This window comes from Neomonachus schauinslandi, chromosome 1 (assembly GCF_002201575.2).
Source record: "Neomonachus schauinslandi chromosome 1, ASM220157v2, whole genome shotgun sequence".
NCBI classification, from domain to species: Eukaryota; Metazoa; Chordata; class Mammalia; order Carnivora; family Phocidae; genus Neomonachus; species Neomonachus schauinslandi.
This window is the reverse complement of record NC_058403.1, coordinates 149,201,446-149,219,867: the sequence shown is the minus strand read 5'-3', so window position 1 is coordinate 149,219,867 and position 18,422 is coordinate 149,201,446. Positions and strand designations below refer to the sequence as shown.

Sequence of the window (18,422 nt, the reverse complement as noted above, 5' to 3'; positions counted from 1 at the left end):
GTACTGAGTCCATCAGCTTGTAGTAAGAGCCTTAAAAATATACCTAACTTTCGACCTAGTATTTATGCAGTTAGGAAATAATGAACTTATAAGAAAAAAGAAGTTGGTAGAGAAAGGAAGGGGGAAAATAGACCCATAAATCTTAAGACTTTCCAAAGTTTAGGAGAAACCAATGTTTCCATTGGGACATTTAATCATTTCAATACATTATTCCGCTGTGCCTGGGGCAGGGAGGGAGTGAGGGCAATCCAGTTCTTTCTCATTGTTGTGATAAGGATGTTCTCAACAGTTTTCTGCAGCTCTGGGAGGAAGTCAAGTTTGCCTGAGAGAAATTGATGGCAGATTGTTGAAGAGGCTAATGATAGGTAAGCTGATAGCGTCTGTTCAATTTGTAACCACCAGAGTTAACAGAAAACTTTTCACAGATCAGTTCTTGAAGTGAGAGGGTAAAAAGGAAGGAAAAGCAGCCAGTTGTCATTTCACTTAGAAAGTTTGACAAGAGTTTCCGCTTTCCCAAAGGCACGCCCCCATGAAGAAATCTGCATTCTGTATGGCCAGGTTTGAAACTTTCGGTACCCCAATAGTCATCCTACAGACTCATACTTCAGATCAAGTGTCTATGGGAAAGCTTATTCTGGCAACCAGGAAATTGAGCTGACTCTTGATGTCAGATTATATGAATAACAAATGTTTAGACTTTTAGAGTTAGACAATAATGTCCCAAGAAGCTCATCCAGAGGTTATTCATTTATTAGTTTCCCTGTTTCATTGACATACCAGTATTACAGTTGGTCAGACCTGAGATTTAAATCCTCTACATGTGAAGCCAAATTCTATGTTTTTCCTGTCATATAGTGGTGTCACATGTTCAGGAACACAATGCAGAATTCTGAGTCCCTTGTAGGACCTTGCTTCTCAAACCTGCTACTTGGTGAATTTTCTGAGAGGTATTTGAAATGCAGATTCCTGGGCCTCACCTCTAGACCTGACTCAGGGGTGTTTGTAAATCTGCCTTTTTCAATGGTTGCTTGGGGGTCTGATGTACAGCCAGGTTTGGGAGGTGGTGTTTTGTTGATGACTACTGCTACAATTTTCCCCTGTTATCACTTTTAAAATTTAGTTTATAGAGGTTGAAATCAGTGTGGTTTAGATCAGCGGTTTCTAACCTTCTAAAAACTACCTTGGGGGCAACTGGGTGGTTCAGTCAATTAAGCATCTGCCTTCGGCTCAGGTCATGATCTTGGGGTCCTGGAATGCACCCCGTGTCAGGCTCCCTGCTCAGCTTCTCTCTGTCCTTCAGCCCCTCTCCCCCAACTCATGCTCTCTTTCTCTCTTCTCTCAAATAAATAAAATCTTAAAAAACCACAACTGCTGTGCCTTTCTTTTAAATTGAAGTATAATTGACATTATATTAGCTTCAGGTATATAACATAATGATTCAGTATTTGTATATATTGTGAAATGATCACCACAATAAGTCTAGTTAACATTGACACAGCGTTACAGATATTTTTTGTTGTGATTAGAACTTTGAAGATTTACCCTCTTAGCAGCTTTCAAATATACAATACTGAAGCAGGAGAGCCAGGTTCTTATCTCACAGAGTTGAAGAATGAATCTCATGGACAAAGGAGAGTGAGAAAGGCGACAGAATTTCATTAAGCAAGAATACAGAAAAAGCTCTCAAGAGTGAGAGGGGTCCCAAATGGGTTGCCAGTGTGGGCCTCCACCTATAGTCTTTTTATTTAGAACTGACCAGGGAGCTTGTGGCCTTATCACTCTTGTGACATCTTGGTTTGAGTAAGGACTGGTGATAACATCTTTAATGGCTCACTTCTTCTTTGGGGTCTGGTCATTCTTTGTTGGTCACCATGTGACTGCCATAAAAAGACCCCACTTCTAATGCCCAGGGCAGGGTGGTCTGGTTTGTTCTCTTATCTCTGGTTTCCTTACACCTCAGCATTTCTGGGATTTTTGATGAGCCTGATGACGTAGCCCCCACTAGCCCCCATGTGAGTCTAGTCACGTAGTCCCCTACCTATCTCTCCCTACCTAGCCCCTGCTGTCCCTTACTCAATACAGTATTAGGAACTACAGTCACTATGCTGTCCATGACATCCCCAGGATTAATTTTATAAATGGAAGTTTAAACTACCTTCCTTTTAGGAATTTGTTGAAATCTATGAATCTTTCCCTGAGAAACACACATACCAACACACAGCTCCACACACCCACACATACCCTTTTGCATACAATTTTAGGGGGTGTATTAGTTTTCTATTGCTGCTGTAACAAAGTAGCATAAACTCAGTGGCTTAAAACAACACAATTACTATCTTACAGTTCTGAGGTCCGAAATCTGACACAGGTCTCACCAGACTATCTTTGAGGTATTGCTGGGCTGCACTTCTTTCTGTGTGCTCTGGGGAACAATTCGTTTTCACCTTTTCCAGCTTCCAGCCCACATTTCTTGGTTCGTGCACCCCTGCCTCCATCTTCAAAGCCAGTAATATAGCATGCCCCTGCCCCTACTTGAATGGTCACATCTTTTTATCTGACTGCCAGGAAAGGTTCTCTACTTAGAAGGGTTCAAATGATTAGATCGGGCCCTTGCAGATGATCCAGGAAAATCTTGCTATCTCAAGTCCTTAATTGTAAGCATATCTGCAAAGTCCCCTTTGCCACATAAGGTAACATATTCACACCTTCCGGGGATAAAGATGTGAACATATTTGGGGGGGGCATTCTGCCAACCACAGGGCTCTCAGAACCTCTGAAGCTACCTGTAGAGCTGTGTGGACCCTAGGTTAGGGGCATCTGTTCTGGGAACTGTTCATTCTAGTGTTGAGTTAGCTACAAATAACCAAATCCTCAAAAGCAGTAGCTCCTATGAATTGGTGTTTAATTTTTCTTATATAATAAGAAGTCCTGAGGAAGGCAGCCCAGGTCAAGGGTGGCAGCTGGAGGATGCTGGAACTGAGGTCTCTGTGATCTGGTCTTCACTTTGAGGTAGCTCTCAAGATGGCCTCTGCATCTCCAGCCATGACCTCTGTCTGTGATGCAGGCAAGAGAGGGGAGGACATAGGGCGAAAGCCACAGGCCATCTGAGTTGGCTCCCCTTTAAAAAACCTTTCCAGAAGCCCCACCCCCCACAGTGTACATTTATATCTCATTGGCCAGATGCTGTTATATGGCTTCCCCTTCTGCAAGAGAGATTGGGAAACATAGTTTCATTTACTTATTTTTTTAAGGTAGATACATTAATGCTCTGATAATTCCAAGCTCTGTAAGTTAGGAAAATGGGAAGTATAGATACTGGAAACTTACTAGCAATCAATGGAAACTTGGGTTTTCTTTCCTAAAAGTAGAATGGATCATTTTTTACCCTCACAACCAAAACTCAGAGAAAGTTAAAACTCTCCTTCAGAGTCTCTTCCAAAGGGTTTTATCTATTTATTTTAAAGATTTTATTTATTTATTCGAGAAAGAGAGAGTACGTTAGAGTGGAGGGAGGGGCACAGAGAGAGGGAGAGTGAGAGAAGCAGACTCCCTAGAGCATGGAGTTCAATGCAGGGCTTGACGGGGATTTGATCTCAGGACGCTGAGATCATGACCTGAGCTGAAATCAAGAGTCGATGCTCAACTGACTGAGCCATCCAAGTGTCCCAACTTAGGGCTTACTCTTTTTACTCAGCTTGCTTTTCTTCAAGCAGTTCATTCTTTCAACAATGTTTAAGCATCTGCTTATTTCTGGCACTGAGCTGGGCCTTGAGGATACAAAGATAATTAAGATATTCTTTTTTTATGTAGAGAATCTTACATTCTAGAAGGAATGTGATTAAAATATAAGTATTGAGATACAGGCATGTGAACACTGCTGTGGGAGCTCAGAGGAGAAAGGGGCAGAGGGAGTGTCACATAAAGGGTGAGGCTGGGCCAGAATATTAGGATAGGTGAGATTTTGCCATTTGGATAAGAGGGTGGGACATTTCAGGAAGAAAGTACACCCTTGGAGAAGGCACAGATGTCTGAAAACCCCTGCTGGATGCGTTTAGGGAACAGACAGAAGTTGAGTGTCAATGCTTTGGAGGGTTCATGGCAGTGAGGCAGAAAGGGGGCACAGGATGGGGCTGGAAATAAGGGTAGAGACCCCCTACCCTGCTTTCAGTCTTGCTAAGGAGCTCTGGCTCCAACCTGTAGGAGTGGGGAGGCAACAGGAGGTTTCAAACCATTTTCTAGTTTCTGTTGTGGAAAGGTAAAAAGAAGAGAGCACAGGTAGGGAAACCACAATAGTGTGGTCAAACTTCCTTGGCAATAAAAGAGCCAATTCAGTATGAATCTTAAATTTGTATCTAAAACAAGCCCTAAGTTATGTGAGAAAAAACTAAGACGGAACTAAATTAGAAATAGTCAAATTCACCATTGTAGGTAGAGATTTTAATTTATCTCCCTGAGTCACTTATAGGATAAGCAAACAAAATATCAATAAGGATGTATAAATTTTGAGCCACATGATTCATAAACATGACCTAATTGACATATATAGAATGATAGTTCTAACAATGTGTTCTACATTCTTTTTTTTAAGACTTTATTTTTAAGTAATCTCCATACCCAATATGGGACTCGATCTAACAACTCTGAGAGCAAGAGTCTCATGCTCCACTGAGCCAGCCAGGTGCCCCTACATTTTTTTTTCAAATGCACATGAAAAATTCACCAAAATTGACCACATGCTGGGTCATAAATCATATCTCAATGAATTTCAAAGGATTGAAAACATACGGAGTATGTACTATGACCATAATGGAATTAAGAAATCAGTAACAAGGGGTGCCTGGGTGGCTCAGTCAGTTAAGTGCCTGACTCATGATTTTGGCTCAGGTCATGATCTCAGGGTTGTGGGATTGAGTCCTGAGTGGGGCTCCTCGCTTAATGGGGAGTCTGCTTGAGATTCTCTCCCTCTCCCTGTCTCCCCCACCCCCACATGCACACGCTCTCTCTCAAATAAATAAATAAATAAATAAATAAATAAATAAATAAATCTTTAAAAAATAAAAAAGAAATCAGTAACAAAAAGATAGAAAATCTCCCACAACTTGGAAATTAAGGAATACATTTTCCATGGACCAAGGAGAACTCAACTGCAATTAGAAAATATTCTGGGGGCATCTGGGTGGCTCAGTCGGTTAAGTGTCCAACTCTTGATTTTGGCTCAGGTCATGAGTGGCTCAGTCAGTTAAGCATCTGCCTTAGGTCGTGATCCCAGCATCCTGGGAAAGAGTCCCGCATCAGGCTCCTTGCTCAGCAGGGAGTCTGCTTCTCCCTCTCCTTCTGCCCCTCTCTGTTGCTCATGATCTCTCTCGTGTGTGCATGCACTCTCTCTTTCTCTCTCTCAAATAAATAAATTAAATCTTTTAAAAAAATTGGTAACTCCTACCAAGACAGATAAAAACACAAGTTACCTGTAACAGGCATGAAAATGGGGACATCACGACAGATCTTACAGTTCTGTAATAATTATATAATTATAGTTCTATAATATTATACTTATTACATAATAATTGGGGCCCTTGGGACCATAGGTCTATTCTGATATGTGTGTAAGCAGCTGGGAGCAGGTGGTTAAGGAGGCAGAGCTCTCACTTTGTTTTCCCTGGGGAGCCTGTATTGTAACTTAGGGCTGGTTTTGGAACATGGGTTCATGCAACAACTAGATAGTAGGTTCTGCTTTCTAATGGCTTGCAGGGTATAGTTGCTTGAGGAAAATAAAGGTGTGTCAATATTGATATAGTATTGATGTGGTATGATTCTCAAACTTTAGCATGCATCAGAATCAGATTGTTAAACACACTCTTTTGCTAAATGGGCAAAGGACTTGAACAGACATTTCTTCATAAGATGCACAAATGGCCAATGAGCACATGAAAAGGTGCTCAACATCACTAATCATTAGGGAAATGCAAATCAAAGCCACAGTGAGATACCACCCATTATAATGGTTACTACATATATCTCTCTCAAAAAAAACCACCAAAAACCAAAAAAACACCCTGAAAATAATAAGTGTTAAAAGCATGTAAGGAAGTTAGACTTTTGTGCACTGTTTGTGGGATGTAAAATGATGCAGCTATTGTGGAAAACATTATGGCGGTTCCTCAAAAAAATTAAACACAGAACTACCACATGTCCAGGAATCCTACTTTGGGGCATATACTCTAAACACCTGAAGGCAGTTATCTCCAAAAGATAACTGTACTCATACATCCATAGCAGTATTATTCACCTATTCACAGTAGCCAAAAGGTGAAACCAACCCAAGTGTCCATCAAGGGATCAATAGATAAAGAAAACATATATATATATATACAGTATTATTCAGCCTTAAAAAGGAAGGAAGTACTGATACCTTTTACAACATAAATGAACCTTGAGGATATTACACTAAGTGGAATAAGTCAGACACATATGATTCCACTCACGGAGTACTTAGAGTAGTCCAATTCATAGAAAGTAGAATGGTGGTTGTCAAGGACTGGGGGAGGGGAGGAATGGGGAGTTATTGTTTAATGGATATAGAGTTCGGTTTTGCAAGACAGAAAAGTTCTAGAGATGGGTGGTGGTGGCTGCACAACAATGCAAATGTACTTAATACCACTAAACTGTACACTTAAAGATGGTAAGTTTTATATTATGTGTATTTTATCACAATTACACCCGTCTCCCCATGTACAGCTGGACCCCAACCCTCAGAGCTTCTGATTCATCAGGTCTGGAGTGGAACCGATTGGTGTGCATTTCTTACGGGTTCCCAGGTGATGTGGATGCTGCTGGTGCAGAGACCACACTAAGGGATCAATGGTGTAGGAGACCAGGTGAGTGGAATAGGGAAGGGTGCCCGGTTCACTCCCGCGTGGATCTGGTTGTTAGTAACAACCTCAGATGGCATTGGTTGAGCGCTTCTTCTCCCCTGCGTTGTCTCACAGCACGGGCAAGGGGCAGCAGATGGGCAGAGCTAGAATATAAACGCAATCCTTAATCCGGCTTCCTTTGGTCCTTGGTGTGGGTGTGAGACCAAGAGGGAACGGGATACCCCGCGACTCCCGCAGGGCGGGCGAGCACGCAGCTGCGGGGAGGATTAGGGAAGCCTGTGCCGGCCTGGGGGCCCAGGGCTCAGTGGGTGGTGCTGCAGCCCTGGGCCCCCCGGGCGGGTCGCCCACTCCATCCGGCCGCTGGCGCCGTCTCCGGTGTGGGCTCGCGGCCGGCAGAGGGCGCCGGCGCGCCGTCCCACCGCTCGCCTCTGGGCCGCCCACCCCGCGGGCGCGCCCCTCCGCAGTCCAGCACCGCCCGGCCCGGGACCGCTCGCTCCGAGCGCGCAGACCTCTCGGCCGGACTGAGGACGCCGCCCGCTCCGGGCCGCCCCTGCGCTCGCTTTCGGCGCCCGCTCGGCCTACCGCCCCCGGGCCGGCGCCGCTTCCCGCCAGCGTCGGAGCGCAGAGCTCCCGCCTCCGGGAGCCTCCCGGCCGTCGGCGGACCCCGCGGCCCCGGCGCCCGCGCGCTCGGCGCCCCGCTCACGGGGCACAGCGGAGGGCGGCGGCCGGCTGGGGATGGGCGGCCCGGCGGCGCGGAGGGGCGCCGGGGGGCTCCGCGCGCTGCTCCTAGCGCTGGTGGCCGCGGGGACCCCCGCGGGCGCCTACAACCTCGATCCGCAGCGCCCCGTGCGCTTCCAGGGGCCCGCCGGTTCCTTCTTCGGCTACGCGGTGCTGGAGCACTTCCACGACAACACGCGCTGGTGAGTGGCCCCGCGGCCCCGCGACCCCGGCCGGGCCGCCGCCCCTGCCCGCGCCTCGGCCCCCCGCCCGCCGCCGCTGCCTTTTCCGGCCGCCTCCACGCCGCCGTCCCGAGGGGGAGATTGCAAGGTCTCGGCGACGCGCAGCTCAGCCGCAGACGACAGGCGGGCAGGACGCCGGCCGCGGGTCTCTCGTCCCGCCGACGTTGCGGTGGGCGCCTGGGGTTGGAGGCGGCCGGGCCGGCGCTTCCCCGAGGTGCCAGCCCGGCGTGCGCGGGGAGAGCCCCGAGAGCGGTCCCCTCGGCCTCCCAGCCCGACGAGCCTTAGCTCTCTCGGTCGCTAAGAAACTTGGCTCCTCTGCCCCCGAGGGGCCTCCGCCGAATGCCCCAGGGCCCAAAGAGACCGGGCACTCGAGATGCAGACTCCTCGGTGTCGGGGAGCTCTTGGTGACACCCCACCCAGCGCTCCCCGGCTTCAAGCTACTCTGGTGCGTGGCGCCGAGGAAGTGCAGTGACCCCGGGACGTCAGGGGGACAGGCTGTGTGTGTAGGGGAGGAGTGGGGCTCCCCAGAGGTGAGTGTCTGGCAGCCCGAGGGGCACATTACTGTCCAGAGGCCCCCTCCTTCGGTGCACACTGCGGTCCAGAGGCCCCCTCCTACCTTACTAGACCTTCCTAGGAAGTGAGCAGAGAGGGTCCAGGATGCTGGAAAGGAGGATGGTCCAGGACCCTGAGTGATAAGGCTGGTGGGTGACTTCTGGGGCAGCCTGGGCCTCATTTCACATGGGTCCTCTGACCCGGAGATAAGCACCTGAAGTTTTAGGAGAGGGATGTGGTTCTGTAGAGGTCAAGGAGTCTGGTTGCTCCCTGAGAGTCCCAAAGGGTGGGAGCTCTCCCCATAAGTGCCATCGGCTAAGAGGTACAGTGCTTGAGTGCTTAGCCCCTGAGGAGAAGCTTTGAGATGGGGTTGGTCCTTCTTTGACCCTTTCCCTGGACAATTGGGAATCCCACAGCACACAAGGGTCACCTCTTCATCAGAGCGTTAGGCCGTGGACAGTTCCCCTATTCAAGGTCATGGCCCAGTGGGTCCCTGGGTGACAACTAGTCTGGAGTTGGTTTTATTGTGTGGTCACCAGTGTGAGTATCCTTAGGGGATGTAGGTTAGGAAGGCGAGGTCAGTAATGTGTGCTCTCAGCATGCGGCTCTGAGGGACAGTCCCTGCTCTGAAGCGGACAGAGGCTGACTGAAGAGTGGGTTTGTAGATCTGTCCTGAGGCATTTCTGGAAGGGGGTGGGGAGGGGGGGGAGATGGGACTCCGTGACTGGCCAGCCCGTTAACAATCATGTTTTTGAGGAGAACTGCCTTCAAGACAACCAAGTCCTGTGTAGCCCCTGTCCAGTTCCACATCTCCTTCCCTACCATTTACCCCAGTTGCCGAGTTTAAGGCCAGACTGTCTTTTTCTGCATTGCCAAATCCCCTTTTTAAAGCAAAGCAGGCTGAACACCTTTTCCACGTCCTACACGCTCAGCGGGCTTTGGATTTGGTAGAGAATGCAGCAGGAGCAGCTGGAGAACGCATCCCAGAAGCCCCTGCTGGGCTCCTGGACTGTGACCTTGGCACAAAGTGTGTGGGGAGAGTGGTGAGGAATAGAAGGGCTTCTCTGGGCAGGGGACTCTAGAGAAAAGGGTAGGCAGTGGAGTTGGGACACTGTGTGGGATCTGTAACTGCACAGGCTTGTGCGCCTCTGGGCTCTTTAATGGCTCAGCTCAGGGGAGAAGGGCCAAGACCTGATCACCTGGATTTGGACCGGCCACAGGTCAAAGCTGCCCTAGGTGGGGAACAACGGTGGGGGGGGGGAGGGGAGAGGCAAGAGCGAGTCTGACATGGGAAAAAAGTTGAACCTGCTTTGCTTCAAAAAGGAGATGAGGAAAAACTGTGTGATTGGAATAGACTCGGCGATTGCAGGAAATGACAGACTGGCCTTCAACTTGGCACCCAGGGTATACGGCAGAGGGGGGTGTGCAACTGGAAGGTAATGCTGATGCGTGGCCTTGGTGCCAGTGAAGATGTGGGGCAGATATTTCCGGGGTCCTAAGGAACCCATCAACAGCCAGGCTGCTGGTCTCAAAAGTACCCTGTCTGTGCCCGATATGAGCATATGAGCATGCTGCTCTAACCCACTGGGGGGATTGTCCCTATAGTTTTCCAGGTACTGACTAATCTTGATGGAAATCTTTTTAAAGCACATTTCCTTTTTCTTTTTTTGCCCCACATTGTGTTAATTTTTCATAGTTTTTGCTACGTCCCTGATATCTGTGCTTCTGGGGCTTTTTCCAAGTATTTTCCTCCTTATCCTTTTCTCTCCTCTCCCTTCCCCCAAATATTCTTTGTCTTAGACCTTGAACATTATTCTCAGCTGATGATGCTGCACAGACTTTGTCAGCTGTGGCTCCTGAAGCAGTAGACTTCCAGCCTCCCCTCCTTTCTCTTTCTTTTCTTTCTCAAGACTAGACTTACCACGGAGCTAATGAAACTTCCACCAAAGGCCCCTAACTCACATGGTCCCCTAGCAAGACCCTGTGCCTAATTTTATAGTCCTAATTTTGTATTTTCTTAAAGGTAGTCACCCTAAATTTACAAGATTCAGGCTCAGGGGAATCTGGATCGACCCTATGTCTCTATCTTAACTTTTAGCTTTGGGGTTGGTTGATTGACTTAGTGACTGATGGTCTCTTCCTATCAGGCAGTCCCAGGGCCCTGGATCTTTTAGCACCGCTTGAGGGACATGTAGGTTGTTTCCAATTACTCATGATTATAAGCAACAGCAGGGGTAAACATCCTTGTAACTAAAGCCTTGCGGACATCCTTAATTATTTCCTTCGAGTAAATTCCTGGGCTTAGAATTGCTGGGTCAGAGAGGGAGATTTTGAGGCGTTTTCTATGCATTTTTAAAGTGCCAGTGAAGTTAAAGTGTGTACTTTAGAGAAATGCATTGATTCAGGCCCTGGAGTTTTGGAATGATTTGCTAAAGGACTGATCCAGTGCAGGAGAGGAGCTTAGCCATCTACATGAGGGGAACTTAAAAAGATCACAAATAGTCAAAATGGGTGTGGGAAGTAAGTGATAGACATGAAAAGGAAAAGTAATACATTGAAACTTTGAAAAGAAGGAAAATGCTAATTTAACCTTGTATCTGGTGTCTTTCTTCGGAAATTACTCTTTAGCTTCTTAATTCAGCATTAGTGGTTTAGTAAGTTGGCAGCCTGCTAATTAAACACCTTTTTACAGGTAGAAGGATTTGTTGTAGATATGGTAAGGAGCAAGAAGAATGTGCTGGAGGGGGCGGGGATAGAGCCCAAGCACCAGGGTCATTGTGGGCTCTGCCACCGAGGGTCGGTGGCATTAAGGCGGACCCCAGGTACACATCACAAAGCACGTGTGTGTGCTCTGCCAGGAGAGCTAGGATTTGTTCTCGAATCCCATAACCGAGCATACCTGTCAGTTCTTTTTTTTAAGCCAAAATTGTCACGGGTCAGAAAGTCCTAGATCCCTGCAAGAGCTAGGGGTGACCTTGCTTTTCTAAACCCTGGGGCTTGAACACAGCTTTTGCAGTCCTGTCGCATCAAGAGCAAGAGCCCAGACCCAGAACCTGGTCCCTCTCTTGCTGTAGGCAGTGTGAGTTGTCCCCGTGGCCAGGTGGACCAGAATATCCTGGACAGTGTTACAGATGTCATTTGTCTCTGTTTGGATACAAACATGCACATGACTCAGTTTCCTCTTTTCCGACAGCACCCAGAGGGTGTCTGCCTGCCAGAGCTAGCTTCCTCTCCTGTACCTCTCTCCGCCACCCCTGCCCCCGGGTCGTCTTGCACCCTTTGAGCAACAGCAGTAGGTGCCAGGGAACATGGACAAAGCTGATTTCTGTCCCCTTTCCTTAGACGTGTACCGGTTCTTCAGCTGCAGGGCAGACAACTGTAACACCCTGTGATATAAATAAATGCAGCCCGGCTGGCGTCCAGCCCCCAAAGCGGGTTTCTTTCACACCCCTCCCCTCCCGTCCTTCCTCTCTGCCCCAGACGCCCTGGAGTCCGAGGTGATTGGGTGCATTGGCTTCCTTTCTGGCGACGTGCTTCCTGCCCCATCTCCCGGGACACATCAAGACGGCTGTGCTCAGGCACAGAGCAAGTGCTCGGAAATGGAAGACGTGCCTGCTTTCTGCTTTGTTAAGGCTGTCAGAGCATCGTTCAGTGAGGAATAGGAGGTAATTCAGAGCCAAGGAGAACATAACGTTCTCCATTTGCATTAAGGTTGAGAATTAAGAGAACGAGCTAGACAGTTCCGCACTGCCAACGCCGTTGCCATTAGCAAGACGGATGGCTATTTAAATACAAATTAATTACAACCAAATAAAATCAAGAATTCCGTTTCTCAGTCATACTAGCCACATTTCAAGTGCTCACCATCCACATGTGGCCAGTGGCTGTTGTATGGGACCGTACACAAAACACTTATCACGGAGAGTGTTGGACAGGGCCGGTTTAGAGCGATGAATTAAGTCTTAAAGGGCTAGACAAAGATCAGATGAGGATTGAAGAAAAAGGAAAAATCAACCCTTGGCATATTTGTGTATCAAAACAAGTGGGGGTACTTAAAGCGAGCTCAGGATTAATAGTGGACAGCCAGGGGGGCTGACTTCTTTGCCTTTTCCCTTGTCAGACACCGGAGTGCCTGCTCTGCTAAGGTGGAGGGATTCGGGAACGGAAACGTCACCTGCCATCTGATAAGTGAAAGGATGGTGTCCGGGGCAAAATCTAAGCTGTGGGCTCTGATGGGGGAGAGGCTTGTGCTTGGGCAGGCACTGGTTGTTCAGAGGGGCAGAGGGGGGAGACGTCCGTGAAGGTAAAACCTCTAGAGGGGGGGACCCTGGGATCATGGTCCCTGCTGTCCCCCACTACCCGTCTTTGTGAGGAGACATCCAGAAATGGCAGTGAGCGCTCTCCTGACCTGCGCGGGGCATGTCTTTGCGGAGTTCTGGCCCATGCCAGGCCCTCGGGTGGGAGTGTGGCTCCCCTCCCCATCTGGATTTTCTGGAAGTCGCATTTTCAGACCTTATTCCTGGTTCTTACTGCCCTGCAGTAAGCTCTGAGGGAGGCATGGCGTGTGTGTGAGGCCCGAGTTCTAAGGGGTCCCAGAGAGTGTCTCTTGGGGTCTCCAAGGTTTTTCCCTGAGGAGCTGGAGAATCTGGCAAGGGTGCTGTTTCCTGAGCTAGTGCTGAAACCTGGCAGGGGCAGAGGCAGCTGTCTTGCCCAGGGGAGAACCTTCTGGGGCAAGAAGACTACTCTTCTCAGCCAGTCACTAACAGCTCTGGGTGTGAGGGTGTGAAGAGCTGGGCCCCAGCCAACTCTGACTCCCCATGGACTTGCTGCTGGTCCGGAAATGGTCTTTTTCTGATAACTCTTACTGTGATTTGTCTAGGGAAAATGTTGTTTTCACATGTATTAAAAGCAGCCACTGTGTTCTCAGAAATCAAGGGAGTAGGCTCTAACTTTAAGAAATAAAAATTGATAATCCCATCAGAGAGTATTTGCTGGGCATCTATCTACGAGAGGTCAAAGGCTTTCACAGGCATCCTAGTCTTTAGTTGAATCTTCTGGACAAGCTGGTGAGTGGTTTGCAGTTTGCCAGTCAGAGAACTGAAGCTTAGTTACCTTGTCCAAAGCCTGCCCCAGTCTGGGCGATCAGTGCACATTGACTGGGGGCTTGCATCCGTGGGCGTCCTCTGGAAGCAGATGCTCAGGCAGAGATAGGAGTACGCCCCCCTCTGGGGGGCGGGTAGGGGCTATGAAAGAATGGGGGCAGGGAGCAGGACTGGCTAGGGACAGCCTCAGACTGTGCTGTAGATCTGATTAGGGTGTCTATCAACTCGACAGGGAACCCCCCTCCCCCCACCAAGATCATAATTGGTCATTGGCTGGGCCTGCCTGGGAGGAACATGGCCTCAGCTTGATTGCTCTGGCCATCCTGAAGGGGCTGCCGCTGGGGACTGTCAGCTGACTGCCCCCTTGCAGCTGAACGACATGAGGTGACGCAGGGGATGCACGCCTCCACGGCTGCCATGGAGCCCGTCATTTGTGAGTTGCTGTTAGGAAGGTATGAGATGTGCTCCTCGGCCAGCCGTCCTGGATGGGGATTATCTGTGCCTTTGCTTATTACACTGGGACAGCATGGGGAACATTAGGATTCTGACCTAAAGCAGACTCCAGAGCATTCTAGCTGCCGGCTGACTCCCAGGGTGCCTCTTCCTGATTTCAGGGATGTCGCAGGTGAAGGCTGGAGGAGGGAGAGAGCCCCCCCTTACCTTGAAGCATCGGGCAGCTGATGAGCTCCTGACCAGAGGGAGCAGTAGCCCCTCATTCCTGGTACCTTGTGAACCACAAACCATTAAGCCAAGTGGATTGGTGACCAACCAAAGCAGAAGAAAGTGTTTTATCATGACCTTTTTTTTTTGAGGGAGCCTTAGAAAGTGAGAGTGAATCCAAGATTGGGAAAAATCTAGAGTCTTTGAAACCACAGGCTCACTGGGTCCCAGTTTCTGCTCTGTGGGAGAGCAGAAAGGTCTTCTGGTGTGAGTTTCAGTTCACAGCTGAAGCAACATGATGGCGGCAGCCAGGCCCATTGAGTACTTAGCATGTGTAGAGTACTATTCTACATGCTTTAGATGCATCAGCTCATTTGATGTTCTTTGGTCTCAGCTGGTTGTCCCTCTAGCCCCATTCACAAAGGGGAACACTGACCCACAGGGGCATTGCTTGCCCAGGTCACATGGCCAAAGTGGCAGAGCTGGGGTGTGTGTCTTTGCCGCTCACAGTCAGGAGTCTGAACTTGGGGCTTCAAGGCATCCAAGCATCTGTCTCATGAGGTTCTGTCCTGCCTGGCTTTGCTGGGAAAGTTTTGGAATTATTTTAGTGGTAGCTTCCCTGTGGGGGACTCATTACTCATTCATGACCTACTGGCCCCCTGTGGGGGGAAACTGGGGTTCTGCTTTCCAGAGATGCTTGATCACCGAGTAAACAGGGACCCAGAGATTCTGCCAGGGACATTTGTAGGGCCTGCTCTCACACCACATCTGTGTGAGGGTAAGATAGAAGTGTCCTAGGAAAGATAGCACATTCTGGAATATTCTATATATCCATCCCAACCTCCCTGGGCTGCTTTTGTTACCATCTCTTTATCCCCATGTAAGAAGCAGCTCTGTTTGGAGAGGGGACGGGGAAGGTAGCTGTGGCAGCCAATGTTCAGGACTCACCCTTGGATTTGTAACTTTATTAAAGAAACCCGCCCAGTCAGACTTTCTGCGCCAGTGGCCAACGTGTGAGAGAGGATGCTTTGTGTCCCCCAAAACCTGAAACTAAAAAAACACAAAACCATCTTTGTCCATGTCCATGCATCCCTTGGTGTGTCGAAGCCCAGGTGGCCCCTCCTGCCCTGTCCTGACCGGCCGGTGTTCCGATGCTGCGATGTGTACAAAGCCTAGAGCAAAACCGGCATTGTGCAGGCTGTTCCAAAATGTGCACCTGCACCTCTTACCCACCGTGATGGGTCCTAGGGAGTGGATGGTCCAGACACAGGGAGTAGGGTTCTTCCTGGCTCTGCCTTCATTGTGGCCCCTGGTTTCCCAGCAACAACTAAACCTGTGGTTCCTATGCCTTAAAAGGGGGGCTGCCGAGAGTGCCACAAGTGCATGGCAGTGACAAGGGTGGGCTTCAAGGTCAGCCCCGCCCCCATTTAGCTGTTTCAGCCTCAGGGACATTTGAGGGGCCTTCAGTCCCTTCAGCTGTTTGAGTCTTGTTCAGTTCTCTGGAAAAGAGGAATAATAATTTCTCCCTCATTGCATTCTTGCCTTAAATGGGGTGATGTCTGCAAAGCCTGGAACACTACCTCCAGCACGTAGGAAACCCTGGATAAATACCAGTAGTTCTTTTTATTGTTACTGTGGCCTGGCCTTGGGAACTAATGATCATCTTCATCCTGACTTGAGATGCTGAAAGAGTGCTTTCAGTACGTTTGTTGACGCCTTTATTCATTTATCAAAATCAGAGTGTCCATACTCAATACAGAAATGAACAAGATAGTCCTGTGTAAGATGCACTCGTTATGTGCGGTCTCTAAAATTTTGGTCATGCTCTACATAAATCTGCAATTTTGTGTATTCATTTACATCCTACCTGCTTCTAGAAAGGCTCTGAGATGGCTCCTTTAATTGGAGACCTGTGGGATTGTATATCCCAGAGCTTTGTACGCTCCTTTCTTCTCTCAGCAGGTGGGAGGCCGCCCCTGTTGTGGGGAGCTCTGGCCCCCATTCTGGGCTCCACACAAGTCTGAGAGGTAAGTCTGTAGTTCTACAGTTGGGGGTGGTGGTGAGAATTTTAGTCCAAAAGAATAAAGGTAAAAGTGTTGATCTGTGCTTGGAGAGGAAAATTATCACAAGAAAACACCAGGAGGACCCCATGGCTTTTACTCAAATCTCCCAGAGGTCTGTAGCTTGCCGCTCTTGGATTTTAGCATTTACATGATGCTCTGGGGAAGGGGGGGGGGCAAGGAGAACATTGGCCCTTCTACCACGCTTCCTTCTCCAGCTGCTGCTCCTTGGTGCATCTGCCAAAACCCGACCCGAGGCCCTGGCCAGGGCAGCCGCCTCTGAGGACATTTTAGTCCCTGACAGAGCCTCCAGCAGGCTGAAGCCTCTCCAAGGAGGGGGACCCTGCGTGAGTGGCTGCTCTGTCTCATTTGGGCATGGAAGTCACCTGTTTCATTCTCTGACTCAGCGTTTGGATTGTACCCCTCTCCCGCCCTTTCTTTGCTCCAACCTAAAGTTCCCAGGATAAAAATATTATTGCCAGCCCTTTGTGAGTACTTTCTCTGTGCCAGAGGTGCTATGCTCCTGCTCACTCTGATGCAGTGGGGCTACTGTGAGCCGCAGAAGCCAAGCCCGAGGTTACCCAGCAAGTAGATTGCAGAGTTGCGATTTGAACCCAGATGGACTTGACTTAATGCTTGTCTGGCCATTCTCAGGGTCACCCTTGCTGCTGTCCCCTCTCCCATCAAGCCCCTGTCCAAGGTATCCATTTCCTAAGGAGGAAGAAAAAGTGCCCCGATGCTTCTTTTGAGAGCATTTGTCTGCTCTTGGCCTTGGCAGATGAAAACTCCTACCTGTTCTCAAAAGTCGGGCTGTTCTGGATGTGCCACCCCCCCCAACACTTTGCCATTCGCCATTCCTTTTTGTGCCTCCCTGCTGTCCTGGGAAGGGGACTGTGCATTTGTATCATCTTGTAAGGATGAGGGAGGTCCTGAGTGGCCAGGGGACTTGCCCGAGCTCACGGAGCTGGAGAGGAGGTGGCGGTGCATTCTTCAGGGCTGTTCCTGTCACCCCACCCTGCCTTTCCCATATCAGGGCCGTCAGTAACAGTTTGGGTCCTGGTTGGCAGTAAGATTCCTTTGGGGGGAGGAAAGGAGACCAGGGAGCTGGAGAACCAGTCATAGCAGTTCTCGGCTGCAGAGCTAGGTCAGTGGGCTGGACTCAGGAGCAGTTGAGGGACAGCAGAGGTGCCACAGGCCAGTTCCCTTCAGAAGGGGCCTGTCCTATCTTGATGATCTGTTTTCTATTCCCACAGTGTTGCTGCATCACACTGCCCTAAGCCTTGGTGGCCTAAACCAATCGCCATTTCTTAGCTCATGAATCTGTAGTCGGCAGCTTAGACTGAGTTCAGCTGGATGGTTCTTCTCTCAGCTGGGCTCATGCATGTGTCTGCTGTCAGCTTCTGGGTGGGCTCGCTGGCCGGCTGGTCTAGGATGGCTTCCGTTGGGGTGGCTCATCTCCATGTGGCTTTCGTCCCCCAGCAGCATGGCCTTGTACTCGTGCTGGCTCGGCAGGGTGCCAAGAGAGCAATCAGAAGGATGCATGGTCTCTTGAAGCCAAAGCTGGGAAGCCAAACCATGCCCCCTCTGTCACATTCAGTTGGCCAACGCAAGTTACAGGGCCTGCCCACTTTCAAGGTGTTGGAGGGTGGAAATAGACTGTACCTCCTGATGGAAGAAGTTGCAAAGCCCCATGGAGAAGGACATGGATACAGGAAGGATGGAGAATCATGGCTACTTTTGCAGTCTGCTGCTAGTGGTGAGAGTGTCCTAGCCATTCCTGGATTTCTATGAGCTCAGCTGAGGGTCTGAATAAATTCCTGATTCCAAGGAGCTCCCGGGAGTGCTGCCAAGAGGGGGAGCTGGGGTGATTTGGGTGCTAGGGTGTTTGGCCTACTGTCTAACATTCTCACCTTTCATTGAGCACCAACTTTGTACCAAGCACCGTCCTAGGTACTTTATAAGCACTATCTTAAACCTTGCAAGAACCCTTACTAGGTACATTTTAATTCTTCCTATTTTACAGAGGAAGAAACCTGAGGCCCAGAATAGTTAAGCTATGTGGCCTCAGATAAGTTTCTTGTCAATGGTTGTAGCAGAACTTGAACCCTGTGTTAGCCCCGTGCTTCTTACATGTTACCCCCCTGAGTAACTGGCCCTCAAAGCTTAGAATTCAAGCAGAACTATTAGTTTAAAACCCCTAAACACAGTTAGTATCCC

At 49.2% G+C, this 18,422-nt stretch overlaps 1 protein-coding gene across 1 annotated transcript in view; it reads left to right on the top strand.

Annotated features, from left to right (window-relative positions):
- The first annotated feature begins 7,607 nt into the window (after positions 1 to 7,607).
- Positions 7,608 to 18,422, top strand: part of ITGA9 (integrin subunit alpha 9) — a 335,040-nt gene continuing 324,225 nt past the window's right edge. The window contains exon 1 of the mRNA XM_021677564.2: positions 7,608 to 7,792. Coding sequence (XP_021533239.2) covers positions 7,608 to 7,792 — 185 coding nt within the window. The remainder of the gene's footprint in view (positions 7,793 to 18,422) is intronic.